The 17,897-nt window shown below is 59.1% G+C and overlaps 2 protein-coding genes across 5 annotated transcripts; both read left to right on the top strand.

Moving 5' to 3' along the window:
• Positions 1 to 22: 22 nt before the first annotated feature.
• VPS25 (vacuolar protein sorting 25 homolog) lies at positions 23 to 2,487 on the top strand. The gene is made up of 6 exons (XM_072356570.1): positions 23 to 147; positions 307 to 452; positions 541 to 594; positions 712 to 800; positions 1,296 to 1,371; positions 1,918 to 2,487. The coding sequence occupies exons 1-6, from the start codon at positions 101 to 103 to the stop codon at positions 2,028 to 2,030; spliced, it is 525 nt and encodes a 174-aa protein (XP_072212671.1). The 5' UTR covers positions 23 to 100; the 3' UTR covers positions 2,031 to 2,487.
• Positions 2,488 to 6,836: 4,349 nt separating this feature from the next.
• On the top strand, positions 6,837 to 17,878 carry WNK4 (WNK lysine deficient protein kinase 4). 4 transcript variants are annotated; one of them, XM_072356542.1, is made up of 20 exons: positions 6,837 to 7,300; positions 11,356 to 11,528; positions 11,856 to 12,076; positions 12,153 to 12,310; positions 12,706 to 12,794; positions 12,948 to 13,167; positions 13,243 to 13,567; positions 13,720 to 13,850; positions 13,924 to 13,991; positions 14,079 to 14,220; positions 14,289 to 14,405; positions 14,478 to 14,633; positions 14,842 to 14,896; positions 14,999 to 15,118; positions 15,265 to 15,803; positions 16,014 to 16,110; positions 16,196 to 16,589; positions 16,740 to 16,942; positions 17,053 to 17,150; positions 17,226 to 17,878. In XM_072356542.1, the coding sequence occupies exons 1-20, from the start codon at positions 6,878 to 6,880 to the stop codon at positions 17,226 to 17,228; spliced, it is 3,732 nt and encodes a 1,243-aa protein (XP_072212643.1). In that variant the 5' UTR covers positions 6,837 to 6,877; the 3' UTR covers positions 17,229 to 17,878. The 4 variants fall into 4 exon arrangements, with proteins under 4 accessions (XP_072212643.1, XP_072212644.1, XP_072212646.1 ...); XM_072356543.1 differs by having other exon boundaries at positions 14,839 to 14,896; positions 16,199 to 16,589; XM_072356544.1 differs by having other exon boundaries at positions 6,839 to 7,300; positions 14,839 to 14,896.
• Positions 17,879 to 17,897: the final 19 nt, after the last annotated feature.

Genomic DNA, 17,897 nt, shown 5'->3' with positions numbered 1-17,897 from the left:
GGGGAGGTGGGGGAGTGGGCGGGGCGACGGGGAGCGGGCGGGCCGGAAGTGCGCCGGGGCGGGCCGGAAGCCGGCGGAGGCGGTTCCGGTGTCGGCGGCGATGAGCTTCGCGTGGCCCTGGCAGTACAGCTTCCCGCCCTTCTTCACGTGAGCGCCGGGCGGGCGGATGGGGGGGGGGGGGGGGGAAGGGACTGTCGGGATCCGGGGAGCGGCGGCGGGTGGGGGGGAACCGGGATCGTTGGGGGGGCCGGGGCCGGGGCCGGGTGAGGCCTCATCCCCCGCCGGGCGCTGAGCGGAGCCCCGCAGGCTGCAGCCCAACGGCGACACGCGGCAGAAGCAGCTGGCGGCCTGGTGCGCTCTGGCGCTCGCCTACAGCCGGCGGCAGCGCCTGACCGCCATGACGCTGCGCGAGGCCCAGGACAGCCCGCTGTTCGCCAACCGCCGCCTGCAGAGTATCCTTTGGGACCGGACCGCCCCACACCCCCATCCCCCCCCATCCACCCCCTCTCCCGTCCGCTGCCTCCTTAACCCGCCGCCCAGGGAAGCTGCCGCCCGACGCCATCCAGGTGGTGCTGGAGGAGCTGCGCAAGAACGGTGGGTGGCGCCGTTCGCTGCCGGGGCCGCCCCGGTTGGTGCCCGAACCGGCCCGGGACCTTCCTGCGGGACTCGTGGGGCGGCTCCGCCGAAGCGCCCGTCCCCAATTGGTTTCAGGGAACCTGGAGTGGCTGGACAAGAACAAAACCAGTTTTCTGATCATGTGGAGGAGACCCGAGGAGTGGGGGAGGCTCATCTATCAGTGGGTGAGAACGCAGCAGCTGCCCTAGAGCACAACCTGGGCGCTCCCGGCTGGGAGGGCAGGTGATGCTGCCCAAGGTCGTGTAGAAGGTTGCTGTCGCTTCCTTCCCCTCTTGCTGTTTCACCACTTTTACCTTCCTGCCGTGTTGATCCATTCATGTGTGAAGGTAGTAGCGGCTTTTCCCACTTACTGTAAGGTGAGATTCAAGCAGTGGCTGCACAGGCGGATGCAGCATTGCCATCATATGCCCTCTGTCCTTAGTGCAAGGCATGTTCTTAAGGCTTGGGCAGAAAGAGCATAGAGTTTGGGGGACAGCACGTGGAATGTCAGCATCCTTAGATCCTATTTCTCACCTTTCCAATCTCCCAGCTCATTCTGAGGGTGCTTTTGCTCATCAAATGCTGTCTGTGTTACGTGTCATTTGTGCTGAGGTGTGCGAGGGATCGTGCCGAGGTTATTAAATAACACGTGCAAGATTTGCTCTATTGCCTGTTTTCAGGTATCGAAGAATGGCTTGACCAACTCTGTGTTCACACTGTATGAGTTGATCAGTGGAGATGATACAGCAAATGAAGGTAATGTCATGTGTCACTTCCTGCAGCTTTTCAGAGCACGCTTGATTTGAATGCATAGAAATGATTGCCAGGTCGTAGTTCTGTAAACTGAGTATTTTGAAATTACTTATACGATCTCACACTGCTCATCACTGGGAAATGCAGATCCTGAGGCTTTTTAGTGCTCTGCATTACCATCTGTCCGTGTTATTGCTGTTTGCAGTTTATGCTGCCCACCCTGAGCCTTCCTAGCATCCAGCCCTTTGCCTTTGCCAGAGGTGGGATGCAGGCTTATTTCCTGCCAAGCTTCTTAGCTGCCTGAGAGGCAGCTCTTACTCCCTGCCTCCTGTCTGCTAACCTTCAGGCTTTGTTTCTGATGCAGGAATGTGCTGATGACTGTTAGCATGGCTGTCATTGTGGATTTGTGTAGCATTATGGTGCAGGAGTCTAAAATGTGCCCTTCAGAGCCCTCTGTCTTTACCGTCACCGTTCCATAGACATCAAAAGCCCGTTCATTTCCTTGTGTGATTCCTGTTCCTGCTGATGGGTATGCCTTTCCTTCCCTAGAGTTCCACGGTTTGGATGAGGCTATGCTACTTCGTGCCCTGCAAGCCTTGCAGCAAGAGCACAAGGCTGAAATCATCACGCTGGACGATGGCCGAGGCGTCAAGTTCTTCTGATAGAAGCCCCCTCCCTTCCTCTCTTTGGCTGCTGGAACATTTCTGGCTGTGAAGGTTCCATCTCCTGGCCTGGTTTCAAGCAGTGGCGCAAGCAGCTGCATGCTTGGGACTTCTTGGGGTGAAGAGAATCTGTGAAGCCTTCCAAAGACGTGACTTCTTATCCTGTTGCTGTTTCCCTGTTCCTGTGAATGCAGCGGATGGACGCTCTGGTGGCTGGTCAGGCACAGCTGCAGGGGTCTCTCCTCCCACCTTCCAGCCCTGTGCTTGGGCTCTGCAGCCCCCACCACGTGGCCGAGAGGTGAAAGCAAACACACAGAACGAGCTGTTGCTGCTGTGGCGTAGAAGACCTCACTGAAAGACTGATCCGCAGTTGCTGCAATGCAGGCTGATCTGTGTGGTGGGGTGGATCGCAAGGAGCTAATCTGAAGTAATTAAAATGAGATGTATTTATAGAGCAGCCTGGGTGTTTTCATCTATGTTTTTCCATCAGAAGCAAAACAGAACAGTGTACTGAATTCTTGCCCTTCAGCTATGTTTCCTTACTGCACTGTACAAACACTGTACTGGGGAGAGGGTGGACCTGCAGAGGCACCCTGCCTGATTTGGAAGCACGCACCACAAAGGCTTTTTTCCACGTGCCAGAGCTGCAGACTGTATGCTCTTACTGGCTGACTTCAGGGCAACATTAGCTTTCGTTTTCTATGTGCAATCCACTGAAAACTGATGTGTTTGTTGCAGTGGTGGGGTTAGCTCTGCAGAACAGCAGGCCAGTGGAGAATGTAATTAAGTTTCACATTCTCAGTACTGATTATGAAGTCAACAGCTTGTTGAAACGGCGACCCAGGTACAGCATTTGACCTGGTAAATCCTTAATCACTAACCTGTGTGTGCTGGAGGTCTGTGCAGGAAGGCTGGTGACGGATCTCTGCATGCCAGTGACTCCAGCGCTGCAGAGCGATTCCTGTGCCAGCAGAGCACAGGAACTGGGGTTCACTGGTTAGACCGTGGTCCTGTCTGCATGTTTGTGGCTCAGAACAGCCAGGAAAATCTTCACGAAGGAATTGGCTGCTACCAGCATCTGTATGGACCTTATTTTGGTGTCTGGGATTAGCCTCTTCTCTCTCTCCATGCTGCCTATCTTGATTCTCCCTCTCTTGTTGCTGTGCCCTCTCTGCTTGCTGCTTTTGCAGCCCTGCAGCATGTTTCTGTGTCTTCCACTCTACATTCAGTGGCGTCTGCATTTGGCCCTGGATGAAGACTCTCCAGCAGACAAGCCCAGGATGTTTGCGTTTCTTGCACTGCGTACAGGCAGTCCTGACCTCTCAGCATTGTTCTGAGCCTCATTTGCTGAATGTAACCTCACTGTCCTTGAGTGAGTCTGGGTTCTTAATTGAATTTACTCCCTTCTTAGGAAATGCCTGATGTGACATTAGATAAATCTAAAACAGGCCTTTCTCTTTCTGAAGCTCTCCTGGCAGTTATTCATGGCTCTTTTTCAGTTTCCTGGATCACTTAGTGAGGTGAGGAGGAAGAGTGTGCTTCCCCCTTGTCCCACCCTGGGACAGGCAGCTGCTTCTATTCTCTGCTGGTTTGCTGGGGCTGTGCACTAAGGCCAGGTTGCAGCAGAGATGACGTGCAGGGAAACTGCTTTATGCTGGGGGGCTGCATGAGCTGTGTGCTTGTTTGCTGTTCCCCATTTATACAGTGGTGACAATGACAAGCTGTAGCTTATGGTAAAAACAAAGACTTTATACTGAAACGGTCTTCCTTATCTTTATGTGCTGCTTTATAGCACTTAGTGATGTAATCACAAGATTGGGACATCTGAGCATTGCATTGCCCAGAGGTGCTTACATGAGAACTGCACTGGATTGGAAACCCTGGGGTGCTGGGAAGGAGATGTAATTAAGCTCTAAAGGGGCAGCGGGATGACCTCCAACTATAACTTTCTCTGTACCCAGGGCAGCTCCTCCTCATGTTCCACGTGCATGATATTAGGGCTGTACATAGTGCCAGAACAAGGCAGAGAACAGGAGAAAATGTGTTGCCACACACAACAGATAACAGCTCAGGCAGCCGGCCCTGTGCCCACTGTGCAGCCATCCCTGTGAGCTGCTCGTGCAGGGTGTTGTGGTCTGCACTGCTGCAGAGAGTGCCCAGAGCTCCATGAGCAATGCTGCCCGCAGCCTTGTGGAGCAAATTCTGCATCCCAGGGTGGGGGAGTAGCAGCAGCCAACCCACGGGACTTCAGCAGATTGTGGGTCCCCATCTCTGGGCTTTGAGGTCACAGCCAATGTCTGGATGTGCTGATTAGGGCTCATGAGCTGGGGCAAGGTGGAGCACGGGGGGCTGGTGCTGAGATAAGGTGCTATCGCACTGTGCACATTTGGGTTCTGCTGGTTGGGGTGGGGGGGAAGTTGAGAGGATATTTAATTTCATGCAGCTAGTTAGGAGCAAGAGTTGCTTCAGTTTGATAAATTTATGAGCTGGGATAAATGTGCATTCAGGTCGTGACTGTGACTCTGGGCTAAGGAAATCCTCAGCAGTTATCTGCCTGGGGCTGCAGCTGCTGCTGAGGTTGCAGTGCTGTCTCCTCCCACAGCTCTGTGCTGTAGGGTATGGGGCATGCTGAGCCCCACAGGTATGGGGTGCTGAAGTCAACAGGGAACTCCCTGCAGCACTCTGGAGGGGACATTTCACACCCCTCCTCTCAGGCCCTCCTGGGGGGCTGCTCAGCTCTCGCGACAGCCCTGCAGGCACGCAGCTATCACTACGTTTGGCCCCAGCCCCTCTGTTATCCCACCCTGAGTTTTGGGCTCAGAACAAAAGAATTGCTGGAATTGTTCTTTGATGAGGGATCTAATCCTGAGCAGAGAGGTTGTAGTCTCCTGCTCTTTTCCCAGCAGCCAAATGTGTGTGGAAATGCTGAATGGCCTGATTGCAGCGGCTGCTCAAAGCACAGCGCTGGCACCAACGCTGGAAGCCAGGAGAAATGTCACCCTGATAACATGCAGGACTGCATGTGTTTGCTGAGCACTGTGGAAGGGCTGACTGGATGGGAAAACCCTGCTCTCAGCCCCGACCCAGCTGCAGCATGATGTCCTGGGATGTGTTGGGGTCACTTGCACTGCACCTCTCTGCAGGGTCAGCTGCTACTGCTCAGCCCACGGTGATCCTGTAGCTGCAGGGAAGAGGAAATATCTCCAGTGCTCACTGCAGAGGTGTGTTGGGGTACAGCATCAAGGCAGCTTCGTGCCCAGTTTCTTCTCTGCAGGGGCTTCATCTGGGGTGCTCATTCCCTGGGACATTTCAAGGCATCTCATTTCATGATGAAAACGTGATCATGGGACATGAGCCTGCTGGAAATGAGACCAAGAGCCCTGCCTGGCTCTGCGTGTTGTACCCTCGCTGAAGAGCACAGGCTGCCTGCCAGCCTTGTTCGTATCCCAGTGACCTGGCAGAGCCTGGGGCTGGGGGTGCTTGAGGGCTGCACTGCTTGCTGGGCCTGGGGAACACGGCACAGTTCAGCACTGTCACTGCACCAAGCACGCATCCTGCAGCCTCCAGGGTGTGTTGTCCCAGAAGGGGGCCCTGGTTTGGCTCTTGAGAATGCAAGACTGGATCAGAACAGAGTCACTGCATTCCTCCGGCCTGTACTGCAAGAGAGTGGTCTGCAAGCATGTGGAGATGCAGACTGATTTTCCCTTCCTGGAGGTTTCACCCAGTCCTCTTTCTAGGGGATGAGGGCTGAGCAGACAGGGCAGTGTGCAGGTACAGAGGTCTGCCTGTGTGCAGCAGGTTGTGCAGCCTCAACATTTAACACGTGCTCCTTCATCCGTCCAGCTGGACGGGGGGATTTGCGTAGCTGTGGGTGAGAGCAGCTGGGTTCTGCATGCACAGCGTTGGCACTTTAAATCTGCGCAAAGAGCACGGCTGTGTTAACATTTCAGTCCTTCCCTTAATGTTTCCTGTATCGCTGAGTAGAAACAATCTGACCTTAGGGAAAAGAAATTAACGCTAGAATTGATTGCTCTGTATTTTGTGTAAACAGCTTTACAGGGTAGAACAACCTCATCATTTACACTGTGGAGACAACAAGCTCTTGTCCAGGCTCCTGGTGAGCGTGAGGCTGAAGGATACGTTCACACTTTAGTATTTGTGTGGCCCTCATTTCAGTTCACCCGGCAGTGAATCCTGAGAGTCCGGGAGCGCAGGGTTCGACAGCGCGGCAGTGCCCACAGCAGTGGAGAAGTGCAGCTTCATGCACAGGCACTGCAGCGCTGCACTGCAACTTCTCAGCTCCAGCTCTGAGAGCAGCTGAAGCAAACACTTCCCCGGGGCCCAATATGGCCGCACATCACCTGGCCTGGTTTGCTCACGGTGACCCTGCGTGGACCCATCGCTGCTGGAATGAAGGAGTGGGACCACTACAGCCCTGCCCGGGCACAGGGGCTCGGGGTCGAGGTGGGCCCTGTATGGGGGAAGTCCCGGGCCTGGCGGCGCCCGGTGCCCGTCCCAGTGCTTGCTCCAGTGTCCGTTCTGGTGCCCGGTGCCCAGCCCAGGACCTGATGCCTCTCAGTGCCCATCACATATCCCGGTGCCCATCCCGGTGCTCGCCCCGATGCTTGGCACCGTACCTACGCCAGCGCCCGCTCCGGTGCCCTTCCCGTTGCCAATGCCCACCCCGGTGCCCTTCCCAGTGCCGGTGCCGCCGGAGCAACGGGGACTGGGGGGCGGTGGCCGCGCCGGGGAGGGGCCGGTGCCGCTGGGCGTGGCCACGCCGGTGCCGGGGCCCGTACCGGGGCTCGGAGAGCTTCTGTTTGCGGGGTGCGAGGCTGCGGGAGCTGATGCTGACGGTCGAGCCCGTCGCCGCTGGAACCATGTCCCAGCCCGAGGCGGAGCGGGCAGGCGGCGGCTCCCCGGTGGAGCCGGGGCTCCCCGGTAGAGCACCGCACCGTAACCGCAGCCGGAGGCCCTCGGGACGAGACTCCCGCCGCGCTTCCTCCCGCTTCAACCGGCGGAGTTCGGTGGAGCTGGAGCTGCTGGGCTACCCGGGGCCGAGCGCGGGGTCACCGCCGCCGTCGGACGCCGCGACTCACCGGGAGCCCGAGGAGACGGAGAGCGAGGAGGTGGAGACGCGCGCCGTGGCCACTTCTCCCGACGGCCGATTCCTCAAGTTCGACATCGAGATTGGACGGGGCTCCTTCAAAACCGTCTACAAGGGGCTGGACACGGAGACAACAGTGGAGGTGGCGTGGTGCGAGCTGCAGGTACGAGGGCAGGGTGCTCACCTTACGGCACGGCACAGCTTGGGATGACGCAGCCCAGGAGTAGGGGGACACAGGCGGGGGCTGCTCGGCAGGGAGCCTCGGTGCCCCCGCAGCGCACCCAGCGCTCTCCGCTGCAGCGTGGGGCTGGGAACGTGCCGGGGGTTTGGACCCCCCGTGCGCTGCCGGTGCCCCGGGGTTCGGCCGCGTGCTCAGCCCCGTGCTCGTGGGCCCTCCCACCGTCGCACGTTGTTTTCCCGTTGCTGTGTCCCTGCCTGAGCTACGGAGCACTCGTGGGGCGCCTGCAGCCCCTGCCCGCGGCGCCAGCCCTGCTGTGGGGCAGTGGGGGAAAACCTGGGCTGGGCTGCACCCCGCTACTTTCTGGGTGCTCGTTAGCTCACAGATCGCCATTGGGAAGGGCAGACAGGGTAGGGGAGCCGTCTCAGTGCCGGAGTTGGCTTGGAGGTGCACTTCGTTAGCGCTGGGAATGCTCTGGAGCACGTGCTGCAGGTAGCCGGGGGCTGGGTGCGAAAAGGTTCAGGGTACAGAACGTCCTTGGTGCACGTCAGCTGCTTGTCCTTGGTTGAAGTGGTGCCTGTGGGCACCCACATGTGGTTTCTATGACGCTTCCAGGTGCTCCCTGCTAATAGCACCTGTGGCTTCCCCATCTTCTCCCCCGCTGCTCCCCAACAGCAGGATGTGATGCTAGGCAGCTGAGGACAGTAGTCCCCTCCTGTGTGTGCTGGGAGCAATTCTGGCTGTGGCAGTGGGGCTGCACTAGCAGAGCCTGGCAGTGGGGCTCCAGATTTCTCCTTGCAGCCCCCAGGGAGGGGCTTTGGTGAAGTCCAAAGTCTCCAACAGATTCCTGCCCCGGGGGTGGCTGCAGCAGCTGGAAGGTCCAAGTCCTTGTTTACAGAGAAAAACATGTCTTGCAAGTTTGTTGTCTTGTTCCTAAAGCCTTGGCGCGTCCGCATGGGATGGCTGCAGCCCAGTAATGCAAGAAGAGATCCTTTAGATAATGGTGCATGACTTTTGGAGGGGTGACTACAGCCTTTGAGAGGAGGATGTAGTTCTAGGCCTCGGTATTGTGAGACGGGGCAACTGCTTCAGATTACACACAGGCACTCAGTGCTCCCCTTCTGCTATGCCCACATCTCCCTCCTAAGACCCCTGAGCTCCTGACTGTGCCCTCACCAGCACGGGAAGCCACAGCTCAGTGCTGGTGAGGGCAGCATCTCTGCTGAAGGTGACTAATAGAGGAGCCGCTCATGTCCAGCACATCCCACCTGGCTGCCTCACGTTCCTGCTGTGGGTCCATGCCCAGCCCGTGTGCCCCGCTATGCCCCAACTGCAGCCATAGCAAACCCTGGAGATGACAGCACAGCTTGGTGCTCATGTGCACTGTGCTGGGCTGCATCCCTTTGCATACCCAGCATACCTAACCAGGCTGTCCGTGGGGGTTGGACTGCAGTCCCCGGCACCTGTCCTGCAGCTTGGGCTGGCACCGTGTGCCAGTCGCATTCAGGTGCCTGGGGATGAGAGCAGCACCCTCTGGGTGGAGCAAAGACAGCCCCAGAACAGTCCCCTCTGCTTTTTATTCAGTGTATCTTGTCCCCAAGTGCACATCCCGTGAGGGTCTGGCAGCACATAAGCAAACTTGTCAAAGCTTGTTTTTTCCAGCAATCATGCAAAGAATCAGACGCTGTGACACAAATACAGGATTTGGAACCGCAAATAAAAATGGTTGTGGTTCTGCCCCTTTAAAAATAGCTTTGTCCCATGTCTTTCACAGTTCTCCTTTTATTGCCTTTAAAATATAAATGAACACCTAACCTCAGCCCTGAATGCAGTTCCGGTCCCAGGAGCCTCATCCAGCCTCCCAGTCTCAAACCCTGGCTCTTGTCCTGGCCCTGTCTCACCACCAGGTTGCCCAGTACCTTTTCTCTGCCTTCCTGTGGGACCCCCCGGGGGCCTCTTTGTCCCCACAGCCCTGTGCAGGGCTGTCTGTCCCTGCATCCCGCAGACCTGCCATGACCTGTTTATGCTTTCCAGCTTTAGATTTGAGACTATTTCTGTTAGGTGCTGAGGGTTGGGGGAAAGGAGGAAGTGGGGAGGAAACCAGAAGCCCAGAGTGGGACTGAGCTGTAAATATGTTGCCCATGCGTAGTTTTTCTGTGGGGACCCCTCTGGAGGGGGACAGGAACAGCCCTATGGGGTGGGTGCTGCCGTGCTGCCAGAGATCTGCTCTGGGTCCTGTGCTGGTGGGAGGCTGAGAGCTGAGAGGGGACCTCTACAGATAGCCCTGGGTGCCTCTACAGATAGCCCTGGGTGCCTCTCTTCCTGGGTGTAACTCAGCTCTGCACAGTGCAGTCTTTCACTGATGGATGCTGCCGGGACCCTCTGGCTGAGGTGAGCAGCACAGGAGTGCCGCGGGCGCTGCTCCAGCTGCAGCATTGCCTCACATTTTGGTGGACCTCTGCACCTTCCTCCTCGCCTCCACCTGGCCCCAGCTCTGCAGTGGGCCCTGCTGGGCACACTAGCAGCCATCTCCTGGCCCTAGGATGAGGCTGGACTATTTCCCCAGCGCTGCGCTGCCATCCCCAGCGTCCTCCTCTTCCTCCCCAGAAGGTGTCTGCTAGGAAAAGACACCATGTCCTGGGCAGGCAGCTCTGCTGGCAGCCCCAGCTGTACGTTGTGTGCTGCCCTGCACTGCGATCCCAGTCTGAGTGTCTCCAGTGGGACTGGGGTCATGCTGGGTACCACTCACCCTGCATGGCAGGGCAGAGCCCTTGAGGTGCCTGTCTCCCTCTTTGGAATGATGCCGGGGATGAATCCATCACAGGCTTGAGGGAAGAGTGGGGCTCCCTTTAGCTTTGCTTCAGGCTCCCTGGGGGACACGTCCACATGCCACCCTGGTCCCCCCTCATTGAACGTAGGGAGCCACAGTGACAGTCCTTGAGCCCTGGCCACAGCCTGCACAGCTGCCTGTTGCCCTGTGGCTCCATGGGGTGCAGCCAAGCCTCTGAGCTCCTTGAAGCTCTGCAGTAGGTGGTGGTGGGCTGGGGGGGCAGGGTGTGTGCTGGGCGGCTCAGGGGCCTTGGGGCGCTGTTTTCCTCTCTGGCTATGAAAGATCCCATTCATCCACTGCAGCAAGGCTCAAGTTCTCCTCTGGGCTGAGCTGGGTCCCTGAGCATGTATTAAGGAAGGAGAGGGGATTATGGAGCAGCTCCAGCCCAGCCGCGGGGCCAGTTATGATGCAATGAAAATATTACAAAAGCTGCTGGATGGCGGCTGGCAGCCAAGGAGCTGTGCATGGGACAGGCAGCACCCAGCAATGGGGGCACCTCGCAAATGCCGCTGGCACTGCTGCCACCTGGGCTCTTGGGACTCTGTGCCAGCTCCTGAGCTCTGTGCTCCCTCGTCCCTTTGGCTCTGTGCAGAGTAAGGGTCATTGTACCAGGGCTGTGCTGCGGGGTGTGGGGCAGGTTCATGCTCCTTCTGCATCCCCATGTTCTGCTGTAGAGGGCCCTATAGGGTCTGCATCCTCCCTGCAGCCCCGCTCAGTGCCTGTGTCAGCTCTCTTTGGCTTCTACTTTAATTAACTCTAGCTGGAGGAACATGGAAAAACCTGGGCTGGAGCCTCCCACGCCTGCTTTCCCCAACAAAGGCCTCATTGAGGCAGGCCGGCTCCCTGCCATGAAGGTGCCTGGTGCCTGCTGTGCAGCGGCGGAGGGCAGGAGCTGCCCAGGACAGGGGCAGACAGGTCTGCACGAGGCAGAACAGCAGGTTGAGCACTTAGAAGTGTGGGGCTAGCAATGCTCGTTCTGGTGGTGGGCACCGAGCATCGGCTATGGGGCTGGGCAGCCGGCTCAGGGTGGGTTTCACACGTGCAGGGTGGGTTTCAGCACAGGGGGATCTTCAGCCATCCCTGCCCAGCCTGATGGATGAGGCAAGCAGCTCTGTCAGAGCCATGCATGAGGCTGAGTGCCGGGGGGGTGGGATGTGAGAGCTCCACACGTACCCCCACACGTACCCCTCACTCCCTGCTGCCCCTGCAGACACGGAAGCTGTCTAAGACAGAGCGGCAGCGCTTCAGTGAGGAGGTGGAGATGCTGAAGGGGCTGCAGCATCCCAACATCGTTCGCTTCTACGACTCCTGGAAGTCATCCGTCAAAGGGCAGATCTGCATTGTGCTGGTCACTGAGTTAATGACGTCTGGCACTCTTAAGACGTGAGTGGGGGCTGCTGGGTCAGAGTGTGGGGGGAAGAAGAGGTGAGGGAGGGCTCTGCTGTGGAGTGATAGCCAGCACATGGGCTGGGGGGCCCCAGGGCGTCACAGGGCAGCGTTCACCCTTGGCTCCCACTGCACTCCTGGCACTGGCAGCTTGGCTTGGATTTAGCTGCATTTTCTGTGCTGCCTCTGCAGAGCTTGGCTGGGGAGGGGGCACAGGGAGCTCTTTGCAGCTCAGTGGTGGCGGTGGGATCGTGGTCAGATGTGGGGAACGGGGTTGTGTCAGTGTCCGTGGGGTGCTGTGGTGCCAGCCCTGTCCCCTCGCAGCTACCTGAAGCGGTTCAAGGAGATGAAGCTGAAAGTACTGCAGCGCTGGAGCCGCCAGATCCTCAAAGGGCTGCACTTCCTACACACTCGCTCGCCCCCCATCATCCACCGTGACCTCAAGTGTGACAACATCTTCATCACCGGCCCCACCGGCTCTGTCAAGATCGGGGACCTGGGGCTGGCCACGCTCAAACGTGCCTCCTTTGCCAAGAGTGTGATAGGTGGGATGGGGTCATGGGGGACGTGGAGGTGCGTGTGGGGGCAGGCGCATCATTGAGCCGTGCTGTGTGCCCCCAGGAACCCCTGAATTCATGGCCCCAGAGATGTATGAGGAGAAGTACGATGAAGCAGTGGACGTGTACGCCTTCGGGATGTGCATGCTGGAGATGGCCACCTCAGAATACCCCTACTCAGAGTGCCAGAACGCTGCCCAGATCTATCGCAAGGTCACCTCAGTGAGTGCCTCAGGGCTGGAGGAAGGGGCAGTGTGGTGGGAGCTGCTGGACCTCGCTGCTCCAGAAGTATTCCACTCAGCAGGTTATGCAAGAAGCTAAAATTAGACTGGGAGGTGAGAAGGTGCTCAGCTCCATGAGCTTTGCCAGGGCCAGCAGAGGGTAGGGATGACCGTGTGCCTCACCCCGTGCACTCATAGGGTGGAACGGAGCTGCTTGGCTGTTCTGTCCCCAGGGCATCGTGGCTGCCCCGGCTGGACCCAGACAGCTCCTGCCTTCTGGGCTGGAGCCTTGTGCTGGATCCAGGTGCCGAGCAGGGTCTGGCCCCGCAGGGCACTGTCTTCGGGTCAGCAGGGCACCCTGCAGCTTCCTGATGGGTGCTGTCTGCTTCTGCGCAGGGCCTGAAGCCCAGCAGCTTCTACAAAGTGAAGGTGCCTGAGCTGAAGGAGATCATTGAGGGCTGCATTCGCATGGATAAGGATGAAAGGTGGGAGAGACCGGGAGAGGACACGGTGCCGCAGAGCCCTGCCTTGAGTGTCTGCACCCCTGAGTGCACCCACACATGGTCCCTCTGCCCTGTCCCTCGCTGCCACCCAGAGCAATGGGCTGTGTCCTCACACTGAGCAGCGTTTTCCCCCAGATATACCATCCAGGACCTGCTGGAGCACTCCTTCTTCCAGGAGGACACGGGGGTGCATGTGGAGCTGGCTGAGGAAGATGATGGCATCAAGTCAGGGCTCAAGCTGTGGCTGCGGATGGATGACACAAAGAAGCTGCATGGCAAGTACAAGGACAACAACGCCATCGAGTTTCTCTTCGAGCTCTACAAGGATGTGGCAGAGGAGGTGGCCCAGGAAATGGTGGGTGCTGTGAGGCAGAGGGGGTGGGACACCGTGGGGGTCCCTGCGGGTTGATACCGCTCCACTCCCGTGCAGGTGGTCCTGGGCTTTGTCTGCGAGGCTGACTACAAGCTGGTGGCGAAGGCGGTGCGGGACCGCGTGGTCGCCATCAAGCGCAAGCGGGAGAAACTGAAGCGTGCTCAGGATGTGTTGCCACAGGCTGAGCTGGGGCAGGCGCCAGGTGTCTTGAAGCTGTTGGAGGACTTCAAGTCCCCACTGGCACCGGGTGTCCCTGCACCTGCCCCGGCCACCACTGGCTCCAGGGACTCTGTTTTCAGCAGCACCTTCCCACCAGAGCCTGAGGAACCTGAGGCTGACCAGCACTTCGTGTACCGGCACACGAGCTACTCTTCGGCCACTTGTATGTAGGCACAGAGAAGTGGGCATGGGGCTCTCCCGCTCCTCTAGCCACACCTGTGCATCCCACCCCAAGGCTGTTCACTAAAGGGGAGCTGAGAGCTGGGAAGAGGGGCCTCCAGGTCTGGCCATGCTCACGTATGTGCTTGTTTGCAGCCGACTGTGAAACAGATGGCTACTTGAGCTCCTCTGGCTTCCTCGACTCCCCAGATGTGTCTCATCACAGTGCTTCAATGGGGACTCCCACTAGCCCCCCACCCATCCGCCCCACACGTTGCTTCCCCACGGTGAGCCCATAAGGCTGGAAGGGTCAGGGTGGCAGCGGTGATGGCTCTGGCTCACAGCATCCCCTCCCCACAGAGCATCGCAGTGCAGCTACCCACTGAGCGCCTGCCCACAGCCAGTGGCTTCTCTTCTCCAGTGGACAGGTAAGCACTGGGATCCTGGGCTGGAGCTGCCTAGGAAGGGGGCTGCAGTTGGGAACAGCCACACTCACGTACCGGGGCATCCTGCAGCTATGCCTCGGACGTGGCATCGGGCATGAGCGACGGCTGCGAGGGGCTCTCTGCTGGCGAGCAGAGCACCAAGCTGCCAGCCAAGAGGGCAGTGGGGAGGCTGCAGCGGCGCCGAGCCCGGTCCCGGCTGCGCATCACCAATGTGAGTACCATGGTGTCAGGGTAAATGCGTCCCCGCTGCCTCTGCTGAGCCCTTCATGCTGCATGCAGATCTCTGACAAGAACGATCGGGTGGTGGAGTGCCAGCTGCAGACCTACAACAACAAGATGGTGACATTCAAGTTCGACCTGGATGGGGACAACCCAGAGGAAATCGCAGCTGTCATGGTGAGTGTAGACTTGAATAAGAGCGGGGAGAGGGCAGCCACGGCACTGAGCATCACCGCACTGCCCCACCAGGTCCACAATGAGTTCATCCTCAAGTCGGAGCAGGACAGCTTCATCCACCGCATTCAGGACATCATCCATCGCGTGGAGACTCTGCTGCGCAAGGATGGGCAGAGCCAGCCCGAGCTGCCCGAGAGCCCCGAGGCTGAGCGTGTCACCAGCCGTCCCGTGAGTGCCTGGCCCCGGCCCCCTGCGCTGGGACCCCGCACGTGAATCCAGCCCCAGCAGGAGGAGCCCTGCAGCTCCGGGTCGTGGTGCTGTCTGCATGGCAGAGCTGGGGCTCTTGTCCCCTCTTGCAGTGGGGATGGGTTGGGGACTGGTCTTGATTTGGTTCAGCTTGTTCCAGTGCTGAGCTCAGCTTCTCTTTCCCCAGCAGGCAGAGCTGCAGCTGCAGGAGCTCTCGCAGTCTGTCTCCTCCTCCTCACTCAGTGGTACATCCTCACCTTTGTGTGAGCTTTTCCTGCACCCCTGGCTGAGCCAGGAGGGTTCTGGGAGGTCTGTCCTAGACGCCTAAATGTGCTTTTGTGCTGCAGACCTGGGCTGCACCAGCCCCAGCACCTGGCTCCAATCACCCGTCCTGCCAGTACCGAGCAGCTCCCCATTGGAGAATGATCTCTCCAGCCCTGCAGAGCCACTGCTAGGCTCCCCCACAGGTACCAGGCCTGGCAGGGTGACACTCAGCTCTTTCTCTACCCAGAGCTCCCAGCCATAGCCCTGCCAGCTGCAGCACCTTTGCCAGACTTGCAGTGGCACAGTGCTTGGGGCTGCTCCCTGCTCCTGATGCTTCTCTTTCCTGCAGGCTCAGCGCAGCCCTGGCCCCTCATCTCATCAGCTCCATCCTGGATGACAGCACCGCCGGTGCTCCTACAGTCAGCCCCAGGCTCCCCAGGGATGTCTGTTCCCCCTGCCCTGCCGGTCCCCTTATCCCCCATCCCCAGTGGGCCCAGCAGTCCCGTGAGCCCCCCTGTGACCAGCACACCCTGGTCCCCGACCACTCCCCTCCTGTCCCTCGCCAACGTCTTTTCCCTGGCAGTGATGAGCGTGGCACACACGCTACTGCCTGCTGTCTCCTCCATTGCCAGCTCAGGTGGGCACCTCTACCCTCCACCGCTGCCTCGGCCACAGAATCTCATCCTTGGGCCCCCACGCTTTGTTTACCCTGACCCTGCCAGTATGGCAAAACCCTCCCTGTCTTGCAGCGGGCCTCCGGGGGCTGATGTCCCTGCGGTGGGGGGGCCCGTGCCATTCTCTCCTCCAGCAGCAGTTCCTCTGTGCTCCACGGGGAGTCCCTTGACGATGCCAAGCTCAGTCGTGCCAGAGAGCCCCGAGGGCAGCACAGTGAGTGTGGGGCTCTGCGGAGCTGTTTGACGTGGGTCTCAATGCTTGTGGGCTGGGTGGGTGATGGGACGCAGAGCCCTGCAGCACGGGGATGCTCCAGCAGAGACAGTCCTGAGGATGTGGGAGGGCTGAGCAGGCCAAAGGTTGCAGCTGTGGGAGCAAAAGCAGAGGTTTTGTGGTGGTGTGGTCACAGCATGTGGGTGCCTGCAGGTGCCGCTTGTCCCTCTGAAGCCCAGCCACCCACTTATCATCTCGGAGTCGCCAGCACCCAGTGTGACCAAGGCCCAGCTGTCACCCATCAATGAAGGTGAGGTAGGAAAGGACCGTACGCACAGGGGCTCAGCAGCATCCCTAGCATCCCACTCACCCCAGGCCCCGTGGATTTCCCCCAGAAGCCAAGCCCCAGATCCTGGGCCGCTTCCAGGTGACGCCATCCGAGGAGCCAGCTGTCACACCCCCGGTGCTGGGCAGCAGCAAAAGCAAGCAGCATGGCACAGAGTTGGTGGTCGGCAGCTCCCTGCTGCCCACCACCTCTGGCACAGGGAGCAGCACTAGCAACAACTCCGAGTCAGAACAGGAGATGGCAGAGCAGAACCCTGAGGCTGAGGAGGGGACAGCGGTGCCGGCAGAGAGTGACCGGGAGGGCCCTGGGGAGGAGAGCGCTCCGCAGACAGTGCTGAGCCAGGTGTGGCTGAGCTACTCCCGCGGCTTGTCCTACGTGAGCAGCGATGACACCGAGAGTGAGGATGAGGAGATCTGGGAGGAGCTGCAGACCCTGCGTCAAAAGTGAGCAGCCCCATAGCGAGCTCGTGGCTTTCTGTGCCCAGCAGGGGTGGGGGGCTGTGCCCACGAAGGATCCTTGCCCAGGCAGAAGGATGATGTCCTTTTCCAGGGCACCGCATATACGCTGGACTCAGCTCCCATTCTCTTCCCAAGGCACTTGGCTGAAGTGCAGCTGCTGCAGAGCACCCAAAAGAAAGAGATTGAGGAGCTGTACCTGCGGATGGGGAAGCAGCCCCCGCTGGGCATCGTCTCCCCTGCTGCCATGCTCTCCAGCCGCCAGCGCCGCCTTTCCAAGGGCAGTTTCAACCCCTCCCGCCGCAACAGCCTGCAGCGCCTGGAGTTGGTGCAGCCCCCAGGTACCAGCCCCAGTGCTACCTGCAGCTCCCAGCGGGGATGGGGCTCCCAGGGCTGAGCTCGTGTGAGGCACAGCTCAGTGCACCCTCTCAGGACTGAACTGTCCCAGCAGGAATCATGCGCCGGAACTCGCTGAGTGGCAGCAGCACGGGCTCCCAGGAGCAGCGGCTGAGCAAGGGCGTGACTTTTGCAGATGATTTCAGCTGGATGGTAAGGGGCAGCGGGTTGGTAACACCCTGTGGCACTCCCAGCACAACCCAGCTCATCAGCACCTCTCTCCCACAGTAGCCAGCTGGCCAGGAGTTACTTCTTGACCTACCTCAATCGTGTGCCTGCAGCCCCGCAGGGGGTGAGAGCCTCTGCTCTATCTGGAAGGATGGTGGGCGCCCACCTGGGGAAGCCTGGCCCTTCGCGTTTCTGCACCCTATTAAAACTCTACGCTGCTGGCACCTGCTGCTTCTGCACCACAGAGGGAAGGCCTGTCTGCACACCTGTCCCACATGCTCTTGCCTGCACGTGTCCCAGTTCTGTATCATCCCAGCAGCACAGAGCTGCTTGAGCTCGGCCCCAGAAGCAGGATGGACGAGTGCTGACAGTGCTCATAGGATCACCCTGCTGCACTTTACTCCTGGCTCCCAGATCAGAACCAAACACCCCCTGCATCCCATTCGCCCTTACCACCGCACTGTCCTGCTTCAGTCCCTGCCCACATCCCAGGCCCACCTCACAGCTTCACCTCCAGCCGCCGTCCATGGCTCAAAGTGCCACTTTCCTCTCATAAGCTGCTCTGCAGCCAGGACCAAAGCTGGCTCCAAAGCAGGACGACGCCACCCTCAGCCCCCCCTGTGCTGGTGGGTGCGCTTTGTTACAAACTGATGCCTAAAAATGTTTTCATAAATACAGATTGAATACTGAGCCCGTCTGTGTCTGTGTCTGTGCATCAGGGTTCACGTGTGA

This window comes from Excalfactoria chinensis, chromosome 24 (assembly GCF_039878825.1).
Source record: "Excalfactoria chinensis isolate bCotChi1 chromosome 24, bCotChi1.hap2, whole genome shotgun sequence".
Taxonomy (NCBI): domain Eukaryota; kingdom Metazoa; phylum Chordata; class Aves; order Galliformes; family Phasianidae; genus Excalfactoria; species Excalfactoria chinensis.
The sequence above is the reverse complement of the archived record's forward strand: the minus strand, read 5'-3'. Positions and strand labels throughout refer to the sequence as shown.

Bases quoted from the DNA above. Each gene is read 5' to 3' on its own strand.
- VPS25 (XM_072356570.1), top strand. From the start codon at position 101: ATGAGCTTCGCGTGGCCCTGGCAGTACAGCTTCCCGCCCTTCTTCAC. The intron at 453-540 runs GTATCCTTTGGG...CCCGCCGCCCAG, and splicing joins CGCCAACCGCCGCCTGCAGA to GGAAGCTGCCGCCCGACGCC. The intron at 1,372-1,917 runs GTAATGTCATGT...TTCCTTCCCTAG, and splicing joins AGATGATACAGCAAATGAAG to AGTTCCACGGTTTGGATGAG.
- WNK4 (XM_072356544.1), top strand. From the start codon at position 6,878: ATGCTGACGGTCGAGCCCGTCGCCGCTGGAACCATGTCCCAGCCCGAG. The intron at 11,529-11,855 runs GTGAGTGGGGGC...GTCCCCTCGCAG, and splicing joins ACGTCTGGCACTCTTAAGAC to CTACCTGAAGCGGTTCAAGG. The intron at 14,406-14,477 runs GTGAGTGTAGAC...CTGCCCCACCAG, and splicing joins AGGAAATCGCAGCTGTCATG to GTCCACAATGAGTTCATCCT.